We start from the raw sequence: 21,675 nt of genomic DNA, 5'->3' as shown, positions 1-21,675 counted from the left end.
ACTGAACTCAGGTGGGGAAGTGTTTTCTCTTTGGACAAGAGCACAAGTGTGTTTGTTTTCAGGGGAAGGAAAGCCCCGTAGATGGTGGTAGATTGGAGATGATACAGATGGTGTATATGGCAGATGGACAGAGGGCTTCAGCTTCATCTTCTGAGGAGTTCTTATATCAGAAAACAGAAGTCCCCCTTACACCTACAGATAAGAGGACCAAGGCACCTCTATTACATTCCTGAATGTTTTCAGTTTTTCAGTTGGGAGGCTTTCCTTAAGAAGGAGGACTTTCATATTTGGGATCGAAACCAAGTCTTTAAGTCTTTCGGACTTTTGAGATTCTTGTAGTTAGAGAAGGAGGATCATCAGGAACTGGGATATGGACCAGAACTGAGAGAGGAACGGTAATCTGCGAGGGAAGGGAGGGTAGATGTTCCTCCATCTTCTATCCCCTTTGCCCTCATTGAGTTGCGCGCAATCCCTGGGGATTCAAAGAGAAGCACTCTGCTGCATTCGGGCGTATTCTTGTCCCCGTGGAGTGGTTGACTGCTTGTCCCCCGCAGGTGTGTGGACGTCCTGGAGCTCTGTGAGCAGGAGGACCTGATGCAGTTCCATTACCACACGCTGCGACTCTACAGTGCCGTGTGCGCCCTGGGAAACAGCCGGGTGGCCTACGCCCTGTGTGGCCACGTCGACCTCTCCCAGCTCTTCTATGCCATCGACAGCAAGTACCTCCCTGGCCTCCTTCGCTCTGGTTTCTATGACCTGCTCATCAGCATCCACCTGGCCAATGCTAAGGAGAGGAAGCTAATGATGAAGAATGAGTACATCATTCCCATCACCAGCACCACCGGGAAAATCCGCCTGTACCCAGACGAGTCCAAGAGGCACGGGCTGCCGGGGGTGGGCCTGAGAACATGTCTCAAGCCAGGGTTCAGGTTCTCCACCCCTTGCTTTGTTGTGACCAGTGAGGAGCACCAGAAGCAGAGCCCTGAGATCCCCTTGGAGATTCTCAAGACGAAGGCACTGAGCATGCTGACGGAGGCAGTGCAGCACAGCGGGGCTCACATCCGGGACCCTGTCGGCGGGTCTGTGGAGTTCCAGTTTGTGCCTGTGCTGAAACTCATCGGGACCCTGCTGGTCATGGGGGTGTTTGATGATGATGATGTCCGGCAGATCCTCCTCCTGATCGATCCCTCTGTGTTTGGGGAGCACAGTGCAGAGACAGAGGACAGAGCAGAGAAGGAGGAAGTGACCCAGGTGGAGGAGAAGGCAGTGGAGGCTGGGGAAAAGGCTGGCAAGGAGGCTCCAGTCAAAGGCTTGTTGCAGACCCGACTGCCAGAGTCAGTCAAGCTGCAGGTAACTCAGGGCAGCCAAGTTCCTGCCCTTGAAAAGAGATGGGGAGGGTGAGAGTGCAGCCTGGAGCTAAGGCTGGGACTCAGGGCACCGGCCTAAACCTGGGGTGTAGCAGAGATGCCGAGAGAGAGCATTTGCTGGTTATGCTTGTTTCTGACACGAAGTGTACTCGCTAGGTCAAAAGAAAAATACTAACCCTTACAAATAGGGTTCTTTGTTTTTTAAGATTTATTTATTTGAGCGAGAGAGTGCAAGTGAGCATAAGGGGGAGGGGCAGAGGAAGAGGGAGAGAGAAACCTAAGCAGACACCACGCTAAGCGTGGAGCCTGACATGAGGCTCGATCCCAGAACCCTGAGATCACGACTGGAGCCAAAACCAAGATTCAGACACCCAACCAACTGTGCCACCCAGGCATCCCAAGGCATGTGCTTTAGAATTGTTTTCATGGAACTAGTGATGGATGGGCCCTGATCTTTACCTCTTATTTTTGGGACTAAATGGCTCCTTGGTGAGATCTGTCTGTTTGGCTGTGGAATAGACCAGAGGAACTGGCTCATGGGGTGGCCACACTCACCACCTGTTCTCATTTGTTGCCGTGTTCTGATCACCAAGCCTATGGAGACCTGTTGCACTGGCATTCAAATCAACGGCCCTCTGAGCTAAGAAAAAGAGTCATGCTCACTTAGAGCTGCCCCCTTGTCATCACCCAGGAAACCTCAACATTTCCTAAGCATAGTCTTACCAGATGTAGACTAGCATCGGTGATGCATTGAGGATGATCACTTTTGTCTTCTGGGCACTGAGAAAAGAAAAAGGAAAGTGAACGGAGCAGAACAGTCTTTCCACAGTCAGCCTGACTCAGGCCACTTACTAGCTCTATACGCTTGCCAAGTCAGTAGCCTACCAAAGCCTTAGCTTTACGATTTGTAAAATATGGATGATAATATAATAAGCCATAATATTCAAATTTATCATTATAAAATGCAATATGGAATGTATTTTATCATAAAACATATTAATCTCCAAATGATGCTCTCTTAACCCAATGTGATGGGATTCATAGGTGGTCAGTTAATCAAAACACTGCATATAGAGAAGCATAACAAATTTTACATATATGCCTTCAACAATTTTATTAAAACATATGATGTGCTCTTCTGATGTGGAGCCAAGACCTTTTTTTAAATGTGAATCCCAGACTGGCATGTAGAGTCCTCCCTTTTGCATCAGTGATACCTGTCATGCACAGTTTGATGTGCATGATGGCCAGTTGGGGGATCTTTAAAATAGACTGTGGATTTAGAGGTAATTGGAAAGCAACCTGAGCACAGGATACTTCTAGATTGTAGTTGTCTAACTCACACCCAACTATTAGTATTTTCTAAAAAAAAAAAAAAAACAACTTGTCTTTGGGCACCTAAATGGTGCAGTCAGTTAAGCATCCAACTCTTGGTTTCAGCTTAGGTCGTGATCGCAGGGTCATGAGATCGAGTCCCACATCAGGCTCCATACTCAGCACAGAGACTGCTTGAGTTTCTCTCTCTCCCTCTGTCCCTCCCTCCATGCGTGTGCATTCTCTCTCTCAAATAAATAAATAAATCTTAAAGAAAAAAACTTGCCTTTTACAGATGTTCCCTAGTCATTCACCTTGGTTTTCCTATTTCATTGGCACACATTCCTTCTAATTAAATGTTGTCACTCTCATCACAAGTGTGATGGGCATGTGCTCTGGGTGCTAGTTCACCTGGCAGAGGCAGAGCTGGGCAAGTATGCCGGAGACTGTCCTGCTACATAAGAGCACACCACGGTCAGGGGCTTTGCTGTCTGTGCCCAGACCGACTGGAGAGTGTCTGTTAGTCATGTGAAAGGTGAAGTGGAGATGGGTTAACAAATATTTTAGTATTTATTGTTTAATAATTAATATTTAATAATTTACTAACTCACTAAGTTATGGCTATTGTTCTTATTAATAAAAGTTCAAATAGTGATAAGATTAGTAACAGTTAACAGTCCAAAAGAACTAATGACAGAAAAACACTGCCAACAAACAGAAAGAAAGAGGGCACCTGGGTGGCTCAGTTGGTTAAGCATCTGCCTTTGGCTCAGGTCATGATCCCAGGGTCCTGGGATCGAGTCCCACAATCGGGCTCCCTGCTCTGCGGGAAGCCTGCTTCTCCCTCTCCCACTCCCCACTGCTTGCATTCCCTCTTTCACTGTCTTTCTCTCTCTCTCTGTCAAATAAATAAAATCTGAGGAAAGAGGGAAGGAAGGAGAAGGAAGGGAGGGAGGAAGGAAGTAAAGAAGGAAGGAAGAAAGAAAAGAAAAGAAAGATGGAGAGGGGAACAGAAGTCTTTAGTTCCTGTCATCCAGAGCCAGAAGGTGTCAGGAAGGATCCAGAACTCACCTGTGCAGTTCAGTGGTGGTTCCTACCTGGAGATGAGAGCCATGGAGGAACTCTCTTAGGAATGCTGTTCTCCCTCACCACAGGCAGATTTATTCTGTCTTTGGTGAGCTCATTTTCCTGTCATTCTCCAGGCCTTAGGATAAAGAGCTGGTGTCTGGATTCAGCTGACTTGGATTCCAGTGATGGCTCCATGGTTACTGTGTGAGCCTGGGCAAGTCACTTAGAGCACCTGAGGCTCAGTGTTACCCTCTGTAAAATGGGGATGCCAGCAGCTTAACCAGTGTATGCAAAGTATTGTTAAATTAGCATAAATATTCGCTTGTGTTGCAGATGTGTGAGCTCCTCAGCCATCTCTGTGACTGCGAGCTGCAACATCGAGTGGAGGCCATTGTAGCATTTGGCGACATTTATGTCTCCAAACTCCAGGCAAATCAGAAGTCCCGCTACAATGAGCTCATGCAGGCCTTGAACATGTCCGCAGCCCTGACTGCCCGGAAGACCAGGGAGTTCCGCTCCCCCCCACAGGAGCAGGTAAGAAACTCTTCCTGAGCCTCCCTGCCATTCCTACGGAAGAACTTGAACCTCATGGAACAGGGCACATGAAGCGTTTATATGCCTGGGGTGGCCATGAGAGCTGTGGGTGATTAAATGACCCAGCAGAATGCCAGGGGACAGGCCTGGGGTTAGGCTGATGGCAACGAGGAGCACCTGCCACTTAGATGGGGAAGAAAACCCATCTCAAACTGCACTTGGGCACGGCTTCCTCCCTTCCCTTGCTCCCTCATCCCCATTACCTATCATTGAGTCAAAGACCACATCACTTTCATAGCAGCAAGGATCTGCCGTTAGAAGAACGTCTGTCCAGTCCTTACAGAAGTCGCTGCTTTCTGTCAAAGATCAACAGAGCATGGTCAACACTTACCGATTGATGAGAGTAGATACACAGTCTTCCTCGTCCCCTTGCCCCGTGACCAAGACCCTCATAAAGCCTCCCAGCCCGGAAGCTAGGAGAACAGGACTGGGCAAGTGAGGTCCCTTCTGTGAGGTATTGTCTTCATTCTTTGCAGTACCCCTGCCTTGTGGTCAGCCTTGCCCAGACGGGAGGGCTTGAAAGACTGAGGGTCCTCGTGAGCAACTTGCAGAGGAGGGCGGGACAGCTGAGGGAATAGTACTTTGTTTTTGTCCCTCTGCTCAGCTGTTCACGTATATCCTGCAGGCTGCTTGGCCCCAGCTCCCTAAGTGCTCCATGCCAGAAGCTCTTTCAGTGAAGAAATTTGTTTTCAGTCTCTGAAACCAGATCTTTGGATCTTGTCTATATTGAATAAACAGCCTATCTATAAATTGTTGTCAGTATAATTACCACCACTTGGTATTAATGGTACAACTTGGTCTAATTACTTTCCTAACCTATTTTGTAGAACATAGATATTTATATCAGCTTAAAAATGAACCACATCTCTTGGCTTTTAAAAGATGCCCTTGAATGATACCGGCCTTGAAAAGAGTAGGTGAAGCTTACCATTTCTTTGCTGGAGGCAAAATGAGAAAGCCCTTTCAATTGACTGGAGGAGGTAATTTGCACCATGCTGAGGGAAGTGCAGCGAGCCTGAATTACTCTTGAAGGCTTTACAAATGTTGTCTGGCTGCCTTTAGACTGGCAACAGGTGTGTGTGAACGTTTCTCATTTTGTTGGGCAAACGCTGACTCGTTTTGAGAGTAATGGGATGGAAGCATGATGTGGTGCCTGGCTCCTGTCTTGCCCCCCCCGCCCCCCGCCCCATCGCTTGCTGCGTGGTCTTGGGCAATCGCCTTTCTATGTCTCAGCTGCAAAATGAGGATGTCTGTATCTCCCTCCCTCCCTTCTTGTGAGGATCCCATGAGACAATGTGTTTAGTTTACTGAGCAGGATACGTGACATACAGTACACATCCTGTACGTGCCGTCATTAGCTTCTGTGTTAGACGTATTTGTATTTGCCTCATACCATGTTCTCTGACCTTCTGCCAGCGACTCACTTCTGCCAGTGAGTAGAGTTTATGTCTGTGTTCTGAGGCATCTGCTCAACCCAGCTAGGATGCGTTGTCCATCTAACACTGTCCTAACGGACCCACCCTATGATCCTGGCTCCTGGAAGGGCCACGCTGGCTCCCACTTCTCCTTTACCCCTGCTGTGATTCTTGAGCAGACCTCAGAATCACCAGAAAGGCCTAATAAAACAGATTGCTGACCGCCCGCCCCCGAGGGCTCCTAATTCAGTAGCTCTAGCGTGAGGCCCAGGAATTTATACTTTGAGCAAGTTTCCAGGTGATACTGATGCTGCTGGTCTAGGAATGAAATGAAAGAAGGAACACTAATTGCTATCAAATTCAGCTGTCCCCACCTACCACCCCTCTCAGTATTCATTTCTAGAAAGAACCTACCAACAGATCTCTCTAAATAATTCAGAATTGAATATCAACAAAGGAGAATTTAGATCAGTTTCCAGGGGATAGCACTGCAAAATCTCTTGGAAGATTGGATGAATAAGAATTAGAATTTTAAAACAGTGATATGATTCTCTGATCTTTCTGTAACCTTTGAGGAGAAAAATAAAGCTTTTCAGTCTTATATCTATGTAGTATAGAGAGATGAAAAAAACATATACTTGGGGGATGTTACCAAGTACAAAAGAAGGCAAAACTAAGATCAGTCCAACGGTTGTTGGCAAATTAGCCAGGCATAGTCAGTAAGCCTTTGACTTTAAAAAGGGCATCATTGAAGGGTATGCCCTATGGAGGGGAAAATTCAGCTCACTCCCCATTTGATTTTCTGCCCTGCAGGCTGGTGGGCCCCTGCTTCCCAAGTGTTCTACCTAAGGAATGATCTTTCAGTAAAGAAATTATTTTTGACTCCCAAGCTAGATCTTCAAATCTTCTTTTTATTTAATAAACAACTTATCAATATATGTTGATACAATTACCATGTTTTAACATTGTAGAACAACCACAAAAATTACTTTTCTAACCTGTTTTATGTATTATTTTATTACAAACAGTACTTCTACCTACTGCCAAAAAATTGTTTATAGTAGTAGCTTTAAATAAGGAATAAGGATCTTCTTAACAACATTAAATATGGTTTTTCATGGTTTAATAAGAGATTATAAAGTTTTTTAACCTAAAAATCCTAAACAGAAGGAGAAAATACCTTTGCCTGGTGTGTGGGTTACCCTGGGGTCATGGGTCTTTGGAAAGAATTGAGACATTCCCGAATCTGAGCAGGAAATGAATGACCTCATTTTCACCAACTTGTCATTAATCTCTGATAGCATTTCTTTAATTACTGATGTAGGCAGCAAAGCAAATACGTGACTTTTCCAGCAACAGAAATTGCCTGGTTTTTTTTTCCATGTTGTATTACAGTGGTTGTCATACCTTGAAATATCATTTACATTCATCACTACTTCAAGATCACTGTGAATATGAGACCTGCCACCAGATCTTTTTGTTTAATGAGTTAATAAACAAGTACATATGTTCCTATATCACAGATTTCTTTTTTATGGTCTTGATAACTAGATTTCAGTATAATTGTTTCTCTATGTAATTTTCTATATTTTATGGTATGTATTCAAAATATTAATCTGAGAAGTAAACAGGGGGTTTCAACAGACTGTCAGAATCGTCCATGACATAAAAACAGTTAAGAATCCCTGAGACAAAACTATAAAGGAAAAGATGATAGTTTAACTACATGTTAAAACCTAAATGTCAATAAAAAAAGTCCTGTAAAGTTAAAAGCTCACTAAAATCCAGGAAATATATTTGGAGTATATGTTACAAAGATTTAATAACTAGGGATGTGCAAAATACAGATTAATTTTTTAAAAAATTTCTCAACAGAAAAATGGAGGAAGAACATAAACAGGAAATTTATAAAATATGAAATAGGGGCACCTGGGTGGCTCGGTTGGTTAGGCGTCCAACTCTTGATCTCAGCCCAGGTCATGATCTCAGGGTCATGAGTTCAAGCCCTTTGTTGGGCTCCACACAGGGCGTGGAGCCTACTTTAAAAAAAAGAAATAAAGAAAAATGGTCCTTAAGTATAGAAAAACAAAATTCAACCTCACCAATTAAATGCAAATTAAAGCAACAGGGATATGATATTTTTCACCCATTAAATTGGAAAATATTTGAAAATGTGTTAATTCTCATTACCGTAATGAAGATGGCAAAGTAATACACACTCTTGTATAAAGTTGGTGATAATGCAAATTGTTGTGAGCTTTCTGAAGGGTGATTTGGCAGTTCATATCAAAAGCCATTAAAATACGCAAATCTTTTGATCCAGTCATTTCACTTCTAGGAGTTTATCCTAAGAAAAATGATCAGAAATGTGAACAAAAATTATGTAAAAGGAAATGCAAACTTTATAAGGACAAAGAAATGGAAACAATTTAAATATGTCTTAACAAATCATAATTTTATGTACATTTTACATTAGTTGCTTATGCATATGATGAAATACAGTGTACCTGTTAAAAATCAGTAAGGGGCACCTGGGTGGCTCAGTCATTAAGCATCTGCCTTCGGCTCGGGTCCTGATCCCAGGGTCCTGGGATCGAGCCCCGCATCGGGCTCCCTGCTCGGCCAAGGCCTGCTTCTCCCTCTGCCACTCCCCCTGCTTGTGTTCCCTCTCTCGCGTGTCTCTCTCTGTCAAATAAATAAATAAAATCTTTAAAAAAAAAAGTAAAATAAGAAAGGCTCAAGATACATTGTTAAGTGGAAAATCAGACTTCAAAAATGTTTAAAGTGTGATCTCAGTCTGCACACATGAAGACTGGGAGCTACTAGCTAAATATGTTTTTCTTTGGGCAGTGGGATCGCAGTAAATTTTCATTAGGGGTTTCCAAATTTTGTTCAATGAATAAATTACCATTATAATAAGAAAAAAAATTAAAACTACTTTTAAACGTTGACCATCTTTTTTTTTTTTTAAGATTTTATTTATTTGAGAGAGGGAGAGAGCTCACATACACACAAGTAGGAAGAGAGGCAGAGGGACAAGCAGACTCCCCGCGGAGCAGGGAGCCTGACTTGAGGCTTGATCCCAGGACCCTGAGATCATGACCTGAGCCGAAGGCAGAGAAGGCAGATGCTTAACTGAGCCACCCAGGTACACCTGTTGGCCATCTTTATAAATGAGTTTGAGTTGGACAAAATTGGCAAAGAACGTTAGGTATTTAAGGCAGGATCTGAGTTCTTTTGACCAACACTGAGAACCAACCACCTATTCTTCTTTGTCCCTCAAAGATCAACATGCTTCTTAACTTTCAACTGGGAGAGAATTGCCCCTGCCCAGAGGAGATACGGGAGGAGCTCTATGACTTCCATGAGGACCTTCTCCTTCACTGTGGTGAGCTTCTGAGGCAAAAGCTGTATCAAAGACAAGTCTGTTCCTGATTCATCCATTAGAAGCTAGTGGGGTTGGGAAGAAAGTTTTCTATTTAAAGGTGCAGTTTACCCTTGAACAACATGGGTTGGAGCTACGCGGGTCTGCGTATGATGCGGAATTTTGTCTCCATAAACAGAGGACAGTACTGTATGTGTATTTTCCCTTCTTTATGATATCCTTAATAACATTTTCTTTTCCCTAGCTCACTTTATTATAAGAATACAGTACATAATGCATATAACATTTAAAAATATATATTAGTTGACTGTTTATTATTGTCAGGAAGGCTTCCCATCAAGAGTATGCTATTTATAGTTAGGTTTTGGAGGGTCGGAGTTATATGTGGATTTTCCACAGTGCAGATGAGTGGCACCACTAACCGCTGCGTTGTTCAAAGGTTAACGGTACAATAGTAATCGCTCAAGAAATGATTCTGCCCAAACTACTTGGGTCAGAGAAGCTATAGGAAATAATTCTGGCATAACATATGACGGAAACTACCAAGAAGAAATTTTGTGAGATAGAAGAGAGTGAACAGGGTTTCTGAAGAAGGAAAAAAACCAATACTTAATATAAACCTCCCCCACTTTACTTAGTTGGACTCTGCTCCCAGCTAAACCAAGATTCCAATCCCCTTTCCTTCTTAGCTTTTGCAGTGATATAAGAATGATAACTTCTGCAGTGATATAAGAATGATAACTTCTGCCCTGAAGAATTCTAAGCCAGCAGTGTCCACTTTGATACATAACTGCTGATTTTAAATGGTTCTCAGCATTTGTGCTGCTTCTGCATGGATGGATTGACTAATATATAAATAATAGATGGTCTTTTCATTTGAACTGACTCAATGTTAACTTTTCTTTCTAGATACTCTAGAGCCCTTTTGGAGTTTAGGTTAGAAAAAGTTAAGTGTGGGGTTTGAAATTACTTGATGTTCTTGTACACAAGAAATCATCCTTTTAAAACTTGTCAAAAGACATCATAGAGGGGTGCCTGGGTGGCTCAGTCATTAAGTGTCTGCCTTCAGCTCAGGTCATGATCCCAGGGTCCTGGGATCGAGCCCTGCGTCGGGCTCCCTGCTCTGCAGGAAGCCTGCTTCTCCCTCTCCCACTCCCCCTGCTTGTGTTCCCTCTCTTGCTGTGTCTTTCTCTGTCAAATAAATAAATCTTTAAAAAAAAAAAAAAAAGACATCATAGAGGTAAATATGGGGAGCTGCCTATGGTATCTTCAGAAGGTTCCAGAAGGGTGGGAAGCAGACACTTTATGTTCTTTCAATCATATGGTGGTTTCATGTACTGTTCGAGGTTTTCACTCTGTTTTGTGCCTTGCTAGGGGTCCCCCTGGAGGAGGAGGAAGAGGTGGAGGAGGACACCTCCTGGACTGGGAAGCTCCGTGCCTTGGTGTATAAAATCAAAGGCCCTCCCAAGCCTGAGAAGGAACAGCCAACAGAAGAGGAAGAGAGATCGCCTAGTAAGTGACCATGCCTTTCAATCACAGTGCTCCTGACAGGGTGCTCTTCTATGACATAATGAAGGCAACTGGCTTTCTGACAGATACTGTGAGATGGACTGCCTAGACTTCAAAGGATGCATCTGGGCATTCTTTTATAATTGGTGGTGGCTATTGTGTATTTGGGGCTATGCTGCTCTTCCAGTTTAAGGAATTTACTTTCAGAGTCTTCTGAAACCTGAGGGATCTATTATTTTGGGTTTGCTCTTGCTGTCTAGTTAAAAACACCTATAAACAGGTTTCGGTTCTTCTTTGAGGTTTCGGTTGTCTTCCTCCTTTAGCCATTGTTGTTTCTGTCACCTCTGCTTCTGGTTCCTTGGCATTGCAAACTGCCTCCATAAGAAAATAATGATACAAAGGGAGTAAAAAAAAAATAGGATGTGGGCTTTGACGGGGGTCATTTGGGAGTTTTGGCTATGATTTTCATAATGTAGCATCCTAGAGGAATTTGACCTTCAATTTTTCAACAACAAACCTTGTCCACGTTCATTTCTCTAAGCCTTATGGTAGACATGACTCCTACCGTTGTGACTCATGTTGAAAGAAGATCATAATTTGTTCTATTATGGCAGTTTACTGTCTATAAACCATTAACATTTCAAGAAGAAAATTGTGTATTATATGTAATTAGGATGCTCTTTAGTACCAAATTCCGCAAATATTTCATTTGTCTAAGGAAGGAACTTCTGAGGTTTGGCACAGTTGCCTTTTATCTTGTTCCTATTCCTGTCCATTTTGGAACATGCTTTCAAATCATAGACTAGAGCAAGAGTCTGCCAAGCTATGATTGGTTTGTCTGAAAACACTGCTTCGGGGTCCGTATATCTTAGTGCCCTTTATATTGACCTCCCATCTTTGCCACAATATCTCTGAAGGAAAGGAAGCCTCACCATTTTTCAGCACAAGTGTTGAAGCCTCTGGAAAAGTGAGTGGGGTACATGCACTGGCAAACCTTGATCAGTGCTATCCGTCACCATGGAAAGGGTAGGTCTTTGATGAGGACGTGCCAGCAGGATCCTAAGGGCACAAAAGTGAGTTTAGATCCCCTTTGTGGTTCCTGCCAAAGCAGAACTAAAAATAGATGGAGCTGACCCATATTACCTGCTGAGAGTCTATTTTGAAAGTGGATGCTTCTTTCTAACATATAATGTGTCACAACTGGGGGTCCCACAAGGTGGGACTTTCATGGTAGGTAAATGGAGTCAGATGAAATCACCTGGCTGTGTGAAGTCCCCCTAACTCTAAGAATGGTGTTCCAGAGATTGCAGTCTTCAGCACTGCTACCTTGGGCCTCAGGCAGAAAGACCATGTTCTGTCTGTTCTGGTGGAACATGCAAATGAGGCCACTCCAGTGTGAGACTCCATGTCTTCACCTCCTGCTGCTTCCCTTCCAGAAGGAGAATTGTGAGAGGTTCAAGCTTTGTGTTGTAAGTCTCCTATCCTGGATTTCCAGAGGTGGTCAAGCATGTCTGGTTGTCAGTAGACGGGTTCCCTAGTCAAATGTTCCAGAGACAGAAAGTCCCTCATTCAGGGCTGACATATGAAGAGAAAATCTTGAGAATAGTTTAACTGCCACACCCCCAAAATTGTTTTTAACGAATAGATGGAGACAATGTTTCTGAATACATAGCCAGTTGTGATAAAAGGGTCAAAATACTTTAGAATATTAATAAGTTTGTCCACATTATTACTTACCTGATTTTTCTTCCCTTACGTTTGATAAACTATTAAAAATGCAGGTAATGACATGGGATAGTGAATTGACAATTCACCAAATACTTAACATGTATCAGTTTACTACTGGTGGGTTTTTTCACTCCTCTATTGTATGATTGATGAAAATAGTAGTCTGAAGAATTAGGGGATACTTGTTCATTTATTCTGTTCACCACTGCCTAGTTCCAGAAGGAGCTAGAAACAATTTCCAGGTGACTGAATGTCACCAGCCCGAGGTAACCAAGATGAGTAAAGCTGTGACTTGCTTCACATTTTCTGACTCTGGTTCCATGCTCTTTCCATTGTCCCGTAAAACCCCCAAATATAGCTGTTACATACAGAATGGCTTTTTATTTTTTTATTATGTTATGTTAATTGCCATACATTACATCATTAGTTTTTGTTGTAGTGTTCCATGATTCATTGTTTGCGTATAACACCCAGTGCTCCATTGAGTACCTGCCCTCTTTAATACCCATCACCAGGCCAACCCATCCCCCCCTCCCCTTAGAACCCTCAGTTTGTTTCTCAGAGTCCATAGTCTCTCATGGTTCGTCTCCCCCTCTGAAATCCCCCCCTTCATTTTTCCCTTCCTACTAGCTTCTTTTTTTAGAACACATAATGTATTATTTGTTTCCGAGGTACAGGGCTGTTTTAAAACCATTGTCTTTTTATCTGGCTTACTACACCTGTGAGGTGACTCACAACTATGACTCACTGCTACATGTAGGAAATCTAAACCTAACAGAAGTCAAAATTCTAACATGCCAAAGTTGACCAAGCCAAAGATCTGCACTCGGTGGGGTTTTCAGGGAAGGCGGTGCAGTCTCTCCTCTCTGAGCAGGGAGTGTTGCCCAGATGACCTGCCAGAAAACTTCAGCTTTTCTAGCCAAGAGGAATCAACAGTGTCCTGAACCTCATGAGAATCCTGCTAGCTGGCTCAGAGTTACAGCGATCTGCCTAAACTAACTCTAAGCCATATTGTCGATGAAAGCTGTTACAGTCTTATCAAAACATCATATGATAATGAAGAGGTAAAAAAGATCCAACAATAGTAGCCCGCCATACTAAGTCACATTTCTTTGCATATCCCAATCCAGCAAATTCCCGAGAAAATCTTTTGCCTGTTAGTTCTAAGCCAGGGCTTCTCACACGCTACAGTTGAGGCAGGGTTTCCTTGAATATAAATCTGTTGCCACTGAGTTACACCTCCAGAAGAGACCAACCAGCTATTTCCACTAAATTCTGAAATTAACCAGATGAAGACCCCCTGTCACTTTACAGCTCAAAGTTGGTGCATTCCTGATCTCTGTCATTCCCTGAATGCTCTCCCCATGGAGGTTTTTCCTGCCACTTGTGTCTGCTCTTACCCCATCACTGAGTGGCCTGAGATCCCTAACCGAAATTCTTTCCTGCCTAAATGTTGCAGCCTGTTGAGTGCTGAGGAGGAGAAAAATCTACTGTTGGCTCCGAAAATAAGTCTGGAGCCCAGCACAAATACTTACACACATAATGAGACAATTCGGTGGTAGGTCCATCTATGGCACTCAGGCAATATTTGTAAGCCTGGTCCCAGTCTCCCCAAACAGCTTCTCCCTTTGATGCACATGCACAGACACCTCCTCCATGAAGTCTTTCTTTCAGCCTCATCCTCCGTCCTTCTGCCCCCCACCATTTCATGGCATTTCTAAAAGGGCATGTATGACCTTCCACCTTCCGTGGAGTATCTGTGTCCCCGTCTGTTTTCTTTACTGGGTCTTTGTGCTCAGACCGTATCTTCCCTGTTTCTGCATTTAACTCATTGCCACAAATCTGTCCGACCTCCAGTGTAGGTTAGTCATGGGGGGGCTCATGAAGATGAAGAAAATGAGGACCTTATAAACAACAGAGGAAAGACTGTGGACAGGAAACTCAATATAATCATGACTTTGGATATGCTATAATAAAAGTGTAGGTAAAATACAGCAGGTGGCCAGAGAGGAGGAGTTGGGCAGATTCCATAAAGAACATAGGTAAGTAAAGTAAGAAGGGAAGGACAGGGACGCCTGGGTGGCTCAGTTGGTTAAGCATCTGCCTTTGGCTCAGGGCATGATCCCAGGGTCTTGGGATCGAGTCCTGCATCGGGCTCCCTGCTCAGCAGGGAGCCTGCTTCTCCCTCTGCTTGTCACTCCCCCTCCTTGTGCTTTCTCTCTCTCGCTCGCTCTCTGACAAATAAATAAATTCTTTTAAATAAAGCAGGGGGAGATATTTTTGATGAGAAGAGCTGCTTTGACAAAGCCCCGGAGCAGAAGAGTTCATGTCGTATGGCAGGAGTGGCAACAAAGTGAGACTGGTTGAATTCTAAGAGGAATGGGATGGGGTAGAGGGGAGAGGTAGGGTGGTTAGGACAGAGTGGCTTGGAAATCCAATTGTTAAACTACATTCAGCCTTAGAGTGTGACATATTAGTCATTGCCATGTATTTTCTACTACCTGGCCTTGCGTTGCAGGGAGGGGGTGCTTAACATTCACGTGGTAACCGCTGAGTCCTGAGCACTGTGTTAAGCACTTCTGTATTACCTCATGTAGTTCTCAAAATATGCAGTAGATGAAGTGGGTGATTTTATTCCTATTTGATAGTTGAAGAAACTGAAGTAAAGACAGATTAAGTAACTTGGCAGGATCACACAGGGGTGGCATGAAAGTTCAAGCCTTTGTCCACCTGAATCTAGTCGCCATCCCTTTTATTTATATAATAATATCTTGCCCTCCCCCCGCCCCCTGCCAGGCAGTAGCTATGAAAGGTCTTTGAAGACCAAATTATCCATTTACTCAACAATAGTGATGTAGTTATGAGCGTAGGGCTCTGGACTTTGGCCAGCTGGTCTTAAGTTCTTGCTCTGCTAACCTAATATCTGTGAGATTAAGCGAGTGACAACTTCTCTGTGCCTCAGTTTGCTCATCTGTAAAAACATAGGCCTAGCCCTAATACCTTATTTGGTTGACATGAGGAATAAATTAGTTAAAAATTCAAAGTGCTTATAAGTGTGCCTGGCACAGAGTATGCACTTAATTTTAACTATTTTGGGCTATTAAAATGTTTGTTAATCACCCACCATATCTCAGGCACTGTTTTAGGCCCCAGTCAGCTCTGCTTTAGCAAGATGGCAATCCAGAGGATCGCCGTGCAGGATTATGGGAGGTATGGAGGCCCCCTGGGATGTCACTGCAGTGCTCTAGATGAGAGCTTCTGAGGACTCAAATAAGTATGGTGTAGCCGGCAGGATAATGGCCCCAAGGATGTCCACGTCCTAATCCCTGGAAGCTATAGATAGGTTAAATGGCAAAGGGGAATTTAAGGTGCCGATGGAATTAAGGTTCTTCAGCTGGCCTTCGAATGGGGAAATCTGGATTACTGGAGTAGACCCAAAATAATCACCAGGCACTGTGCTAGGCACTTCCCATCATCTCATCCGCTTTATCCTCACAACAACTAGGTATAGTGACAGCCAGGTCCCCATTTTGCATGCCAGGCCAACAAGGAGAGAAGCAAAATAATTTGGACAAGGTTCCTGCAAGAAGTTAGAAAGAGGCCCAGACTGGGGTCATGTTCATAGGCAGGGCCCACACTCTTTCAGAGCACCATGCAGGGCTGCCCTGGCTGGGCCATGAGGCTGGAGAGACAGGAGTGGGGAGCAGGGACCTAGACGATATGCAGCCTGTAGCCCACCTCAACAGTTTCTTCTTCAGACTGAATGCACATAGGAACTCCAATAAAAGCGATTCAATCACTTTCCCAGCAAAGACTGAGGCCTCAGGCCCCAAGCCCGTGTCTGTCCAGTCTCCACTCCATGCTCATTCAGGGTTCCCCCTCCGGAACATGTGAGCAGCTGCAGCTGCCCTCTGTGCTCTTTTCCCCATCGTCATCCTCATCGTCAATGGTCATTTCATTGCAGAATGTTTTTGAGAAAGTGATTATGAGACTGGTTGACTGATTTCAAAAACAACAGGCTAGTTATCTCCATAGGACAGATGTGAGCCCAGCGGCCATGGAGCTGGATGGGCAGAATCCAGTCACACTGCCGAAGCGCAGTGCGTGGGTAGCTGTGAAATTAAGCATAAGAGGCACCTGCTGCACCGTCTGCGCCAGAGAGGCACCAGGAAAGCACATAGAAATTAGCCTGACGAATTTTCCAAGTCTCCTCAGAGGCAATGGGTTTAATTTTCTCCCTGACCTTCTCTGCTAAGAAATAGGAGGTATTAGGCCACTTTGCAAAGCAGATCAGACTTTCAGCCCAGGGGAAGCTCTGGGGCACAGAGCACAGAGGGCATGAGCCCTTCCCATTGAATCCTACCCACTAAATCAGGAGGGTGTTATGGTGCCATCTGACCCCTGACAGGGGAAGGGTCCTTCATCTGTCAGCAATCAGGACAGTCATCAAAAAGCCATCAAGTTACCGCTCCTCATCTCCCCCACGTGAGTGATTAGTGGTGAGGGGTGGTGTCTTGACAGTGACCACTCACTGTGGTCAGCGACCACTAGATTTAAGATTTTGCTTTATTTCTTTGACCTGCAGTTGTACTATTAGTAAAAGCAAGCTGAGTAGCTTCGTGATAGGGCTGGTGGGCATTAAAAGGTGGGGGTAAAATTCGTGGTGCTCTTTACTTTAACCCAGTGAAGCCATAGGTGTCCAGTGAAGCCATAGGTGTTCATTTGCCATTTGAATAAATTAGTACAACCCTTTCAGGAGCTCCACAGGTCAGGTAGACCTGGAATTCTAGAGTATTAAGCCATCTGTGATGGTAGAAGTGGATAGAGACACAGAGAGGTAAAGTGACTTGACCAGGGTCACAGGCTGGAATAAAGTAGCCCACACTCTTGTCACTACATCATCCTGACATTCATCTCTTTCAACATGAATTTTATTTTGCTAACTTGATTTTATTGGTGAAGAAATCAAGGCTCTGAGAATGTGAATAATCTTCCTAGCTCAGAGTCCGCTAGAAAAAGAGCCAAGGCTTTTTGATTTTCAGGATTTATTTCTGAATCCACTTCATTGTTTAAGAGAGCATCTAGACAGTATAATATAAATTTAAAGCATTAACAAGGGTAACTATTTTTCCAGATTTTGTGAAGCTATAGAAAGTAAGCAGCTCTCAGCTGGAAAAGTAGATGAGTTTAGATTCCAGTAGCCAAGGTTTGGGTCCCAACTCTGTCATTTACTAATTACGACGGTAGGCCAGTTTCTTAACCTCCACATGTTTCAGTTTCCTTGTCTATAAAATGAGAATAATGATCTTCCTACCCATGGGGGCAGGGAGTATAAGATTCAATAAAATAGTGCTCAGCCTAATGTTCCAGTACTTAGAGGTTGGTATATCTCCCAGCTTCTGAAGCAAATATACAAAGTGTAGGTCGTAAGAACTTTATCTCCACATTTACCATTTCAGATGCTTTCAGCAAAAAATAAAAGAAAATCCAGCTCAGGTAGAGTAGCCAATAAAAGACTTCATTGACTGGTGTACCTGGAAGTTGTAGATGGACCCAGCCACTGGGTTGAGTTAATCCTATGGCTCCACTGATTCTCCCCACAGTCATTCCATGTTCTAACTTTGCCTTCAGGCTGGTAGCAGGATGGTGGCTACAACTCTGGGCCTCACATCCATATGCTACAGTGTCCAAGGGAAAAGCAAGAAAAGTTCTCCTGCCCTGGTATTCAAAGCAAGGATCTTGAGATCACCTTTGAAGAACTTGGTCACAGGCCAACTCATGAACCATTGAGTGTGCCCTAGAAAATAAAATGTGCTGGTTGACTTACGTCAGCAGAGCCTGCCTGTGGAGTGGGGTTAGGTCAGTTCTCATGGGCCATAAGATAGAGAGGCAGCTATCTATACAAAAGCAGTTCTGTTGAGAAGGAAGAAGGCACAAGTGGATTCTTGACACGTGGTCAGGAATATTCATTATGTCATGATGGCTATCATCTTTACCTTTCGTTATGCAGTGGTTACTATTGAAATGCAGGCGGTTCTAGCTCTTGATGTCCAGAGGGAGAGTACAGGCCAGAAGCTGTGTCACGGGAGCTAGGGAACATGCTCTCTGCGCTCTGTGTATGTTATCTAATGGGCCAGAGAAGTTGTGCAGTTGGTGCTTTCTGCATTTATTTTTTTTGGAAGATTTTATTTATTTATTTGACAGAGAGAGACAGCGAGAGCAGGAACACAAGCAGCGGGAGAGGGAGAGCAGGCTTCCCGCTGAGCAGGGAGCCCAGTGTGGGACTCGATCCCAGCACCCTGGGATCATGACCTGAGCTGAAGGCAGACGCTTAACGACTGAGCCACCCAGGCGCCCCTGCTTTCTGCATTTCATGTTGTTCTGGTTTGACACAAGCTTGGGGCCAGATCCAGGCAGACCTCAGGGTGTTAGCAGCCCTGTCACTCCAGTTGCCTCAGCAAAAACTTACAACTGGATCTCTCTCAGGACCCAGCTTCTGCGAGCTCTTCCCTAGCAGCTTGCTCACTGGGCCTCTCCAGTCTGATCTGCAACCTCAAGTATCTTCAACCAGGACTTTCTTCCAGGGGGGCATGTTAGTTTTCTATCGCAACAAATTATCATAAACTTAGTGGCTTCACACAATACAATTCATTATCACCCAGTTCTGGAGGTCACAAGTCTAAAAGGAGTTTAGTAGTCTTGCCTGCCTTCTGGAGGCTCTAGGGGAGCATCCATTTCTTGCATTTGCCAGATTCCAAAGGCCTCCTGCATTCTTTGACTAGTGACCCCTTCCAGTAATGGTACTGGTCCAACCTCTGCTCCTGTTATTACATCTCCTTCTCCGACTCTGACCCTCCTACTTCCCTCTTAGAAAAATACTTGTGATTATCTGGAGCCCACCTGGATAATTGAGGATAATCTCCCCCATCTCAAGATCCTTAATTTAATTCTTTTGCTTTATAAGGTAACATATTCACAGGTTCTGAGAATTAGGAGGTGAATATGTGGGAGGGAGTCATTATTCAGCCCACCACAGGGAGGAAGAAAGCAGAGGTCAAAATACACTGGTTCGTGATATTTGGAAATGATCTACCACCTGTTAATGCCTCCAGAACAGGGACAGCATACCACACGCTGACTTGTTAATCACCTAGAATTTAAAAATAAGTGTGCATAATTTCGATGCACATAATTATTTTTCTTTCCCCATTATAAGTGTGAGCATTATAAATTGCTTTCTAACTTTAAACTAAGTACAGTGCTGTTTTGTTTGCTCCCTCTCATCAATGTAATTGGAAGACTTTTTTTCTTCCAAACTGACCCAGATTTAGGAGCACACTCATGGAACTCTGACACCAGCCCATGTTGGGAATCTGTAAGCTTCGGGGATTTGCTTTGTCCATGGCCAACATCTGATCTTTGAGAATAAGCTTGAATTTGAGCGCTCAATGGCCACTTGGACTGTGATCTAAGTTTGGAGATGAAAAGATTCTTTCCAGACCCCAGCAGCCTAAAATTGTAAACCTGCACGATGAGAAGAGATGGTCTTTTTCTTATTGCAGTCGCCATTGCAAAGCTGGTAATTTGACCATTTAGAAAAGAGCTTTACCAAGTATAGTGGGTGACTCTGGAGAACTTTCTTGTAGGAGCCACAGACTGTAGGCTTGGGGTCTGAGGATCAATAGTGGGTTGCAAAATGACAAGTGGAGGGAAGTAAACAACTTAACAGTAAACAATACCTGAGACCCCAGACTATGATGTACCAAGGCTAACTCTAATTTAAGGACAATTCTAATCCTCTTTTCTCATCTGTAATGTCTGGCTAGTCCAAAAATCAAGGAGTGAAGTAGCTATTCTTCTTTTAAAATATCTTTCAAGGGATCAAGTATCCCTAAACAATACAGTACCTTAGAAATATCTCATTTCTGAGTTAGCCTAAACAGTTATTTAAAATGCAGTTTCTAGATCATAGATTTAATATAATTGCCTAAATGTGACTATCCCTAATTACACTAATTGCAAAAGTGGAGCAAGTTAGAACGTTAATAATAATTTCTTAAAAGAAGCCATTTGTAATTATCAAGGGAACCACATGTACATGACTCGCTTCAAAAGACATTCTGTTTTCTACAATTCCTTTCTCATCAGAAAACAAATGCTTGGTGACACATCTTTTTGCTTTTTGGAAAGAACACCATAGCTTTTTAAGAACCTCATGAGCTAAACCATCTAGTGCCTTTGACAAGGCCTTCTTGAAACAGGTAAATTAGTGGTTGAAAATCCTAGAGCTGTGGCAAAGAGTGTGGAAGCAACTTTATCACGTGTGGTGGGGGATCTGAGTGGGGTTATGAGATGTGTATGTGTGTGTGTGAGTGTGAGTAAAACGAGGCCATACATTACAGCAAGCAATAGAATTAACCTCCCCGTACCACACCTTACCTTTCTCCTGGAGTCTTTCTCCCTCAGGAGTCCTGTTTCTTATGCATAGTAAAGTGTCTTCTTAGTCATTAAAGGGCAGCATTTCCAAAGAGGAACTTAGAAAAGCAGCAGAAATGAAATCAGTATTTAGTGGTAACTGATCTTAATGTATCTGTGGTTCTGAAAGAGGTTCAAATTTATCTCAAGAATTGACTCCCTTTGCTCTTTGAAAATCCTACCAAATTGTCAGCATCCCACCACTGATACCAGAAAAACGTAAGAGTATTTACTACAGGGACTGCTTATGTGAATCAGCTCTTGAAAGAAAATGGCATTCCGAAGTAGCCATAGCAAAGGGTAGTGTCTTTCCCATCAGACTGCTTCATCCATCCCTGGGAGGACCCCTCTTAACTTCACAATAGAGATTTTTCTTCCCTACTTCTCTAGTCTCCATGTGATGTGGACCTCTTTGAGAAATATGAAGAGCTTTAGAGGAAGGACACATCGGGGAAAAAGTAAAGGAGGAAGATCTGATCATTTCTCTAATTTCTTTGGAATTTTTATATTACTAGAGAAGTTGTACCTTCTTCTGAGTTGTCTTATCTCCTAAATGTCTTGGACAACACAGTTTTACTCCTTATCTTATACTTTCTCATTAAATGCCTTACATGTGTTTATCTAGTGTCTAGTAAGATGCTGCAGGTAATCGTTGTGTCTTGAAATAGTTTCATACAGACTATTTAGCTCAGTGTTATCACTAGATTAGTTGGCTCATTTAGGAGTTGGCACAACTGGAGGGTAACTCAGCTACTCAGACGAGGATGGCGGGCACCTGCGAATGAGATTTGTCCTGAGGCCTGGATACACAGTGACTCCA

At 43.6% G+C, this 21,675-nt stretch overlaps 1 protein-coding gene across 1 annotated transcript in view; it reads left to right on the top strand.

Moving 5' to 3' along the window:
- Positions 1-21,675, top strand: part of RYR3 (ryanodine receptor 3) — a 364,573-nt gene that overhangs the window by 191,534 nt on the left and 151,364 nt on the right. The window contains exons 36-39 of the mRNA XM_088025080.1: positions 555-1,350; positions 4,083-4,283; positions 9,044-9,146; positions 10,518-10,655. Coding sequence (XP_087881206.1) covers positions 555-1,350; positions 4,083-4,283; positions 9,044-9,146; positions 10,518-10,655 — 1,238 coding nt within the window. The remainder of the gene's footprint in view (positions 1-554; positions 1,351-4,082; positions 4,284-9,043; positions 9,147-10,517; positions 10,656-21,675) is intronic.

Source organism: Eumetopias jubatus, unplaced genomic scaffold (genome assembly GCF_037043125.1).
Source record: "Eumetopias jubatus isolate StellerSeaLion01/CBP00866 unplaced genomic scaffold, mEumJub1_p1.0 scaffold_7, whole genome shotgun sequence".
In the NCBI taxonomy this organism is placed as follows: Eukaryota; Metazoa; Chordata; class Mammalia; order Carnivora; family Otariidae; genus Eumetopias; species Eumetopias jubatus.
Note: the sequence above shows the minus strand (reverse complement) of the source record. Positions and strands in the feature narration are given on the sequence as shown.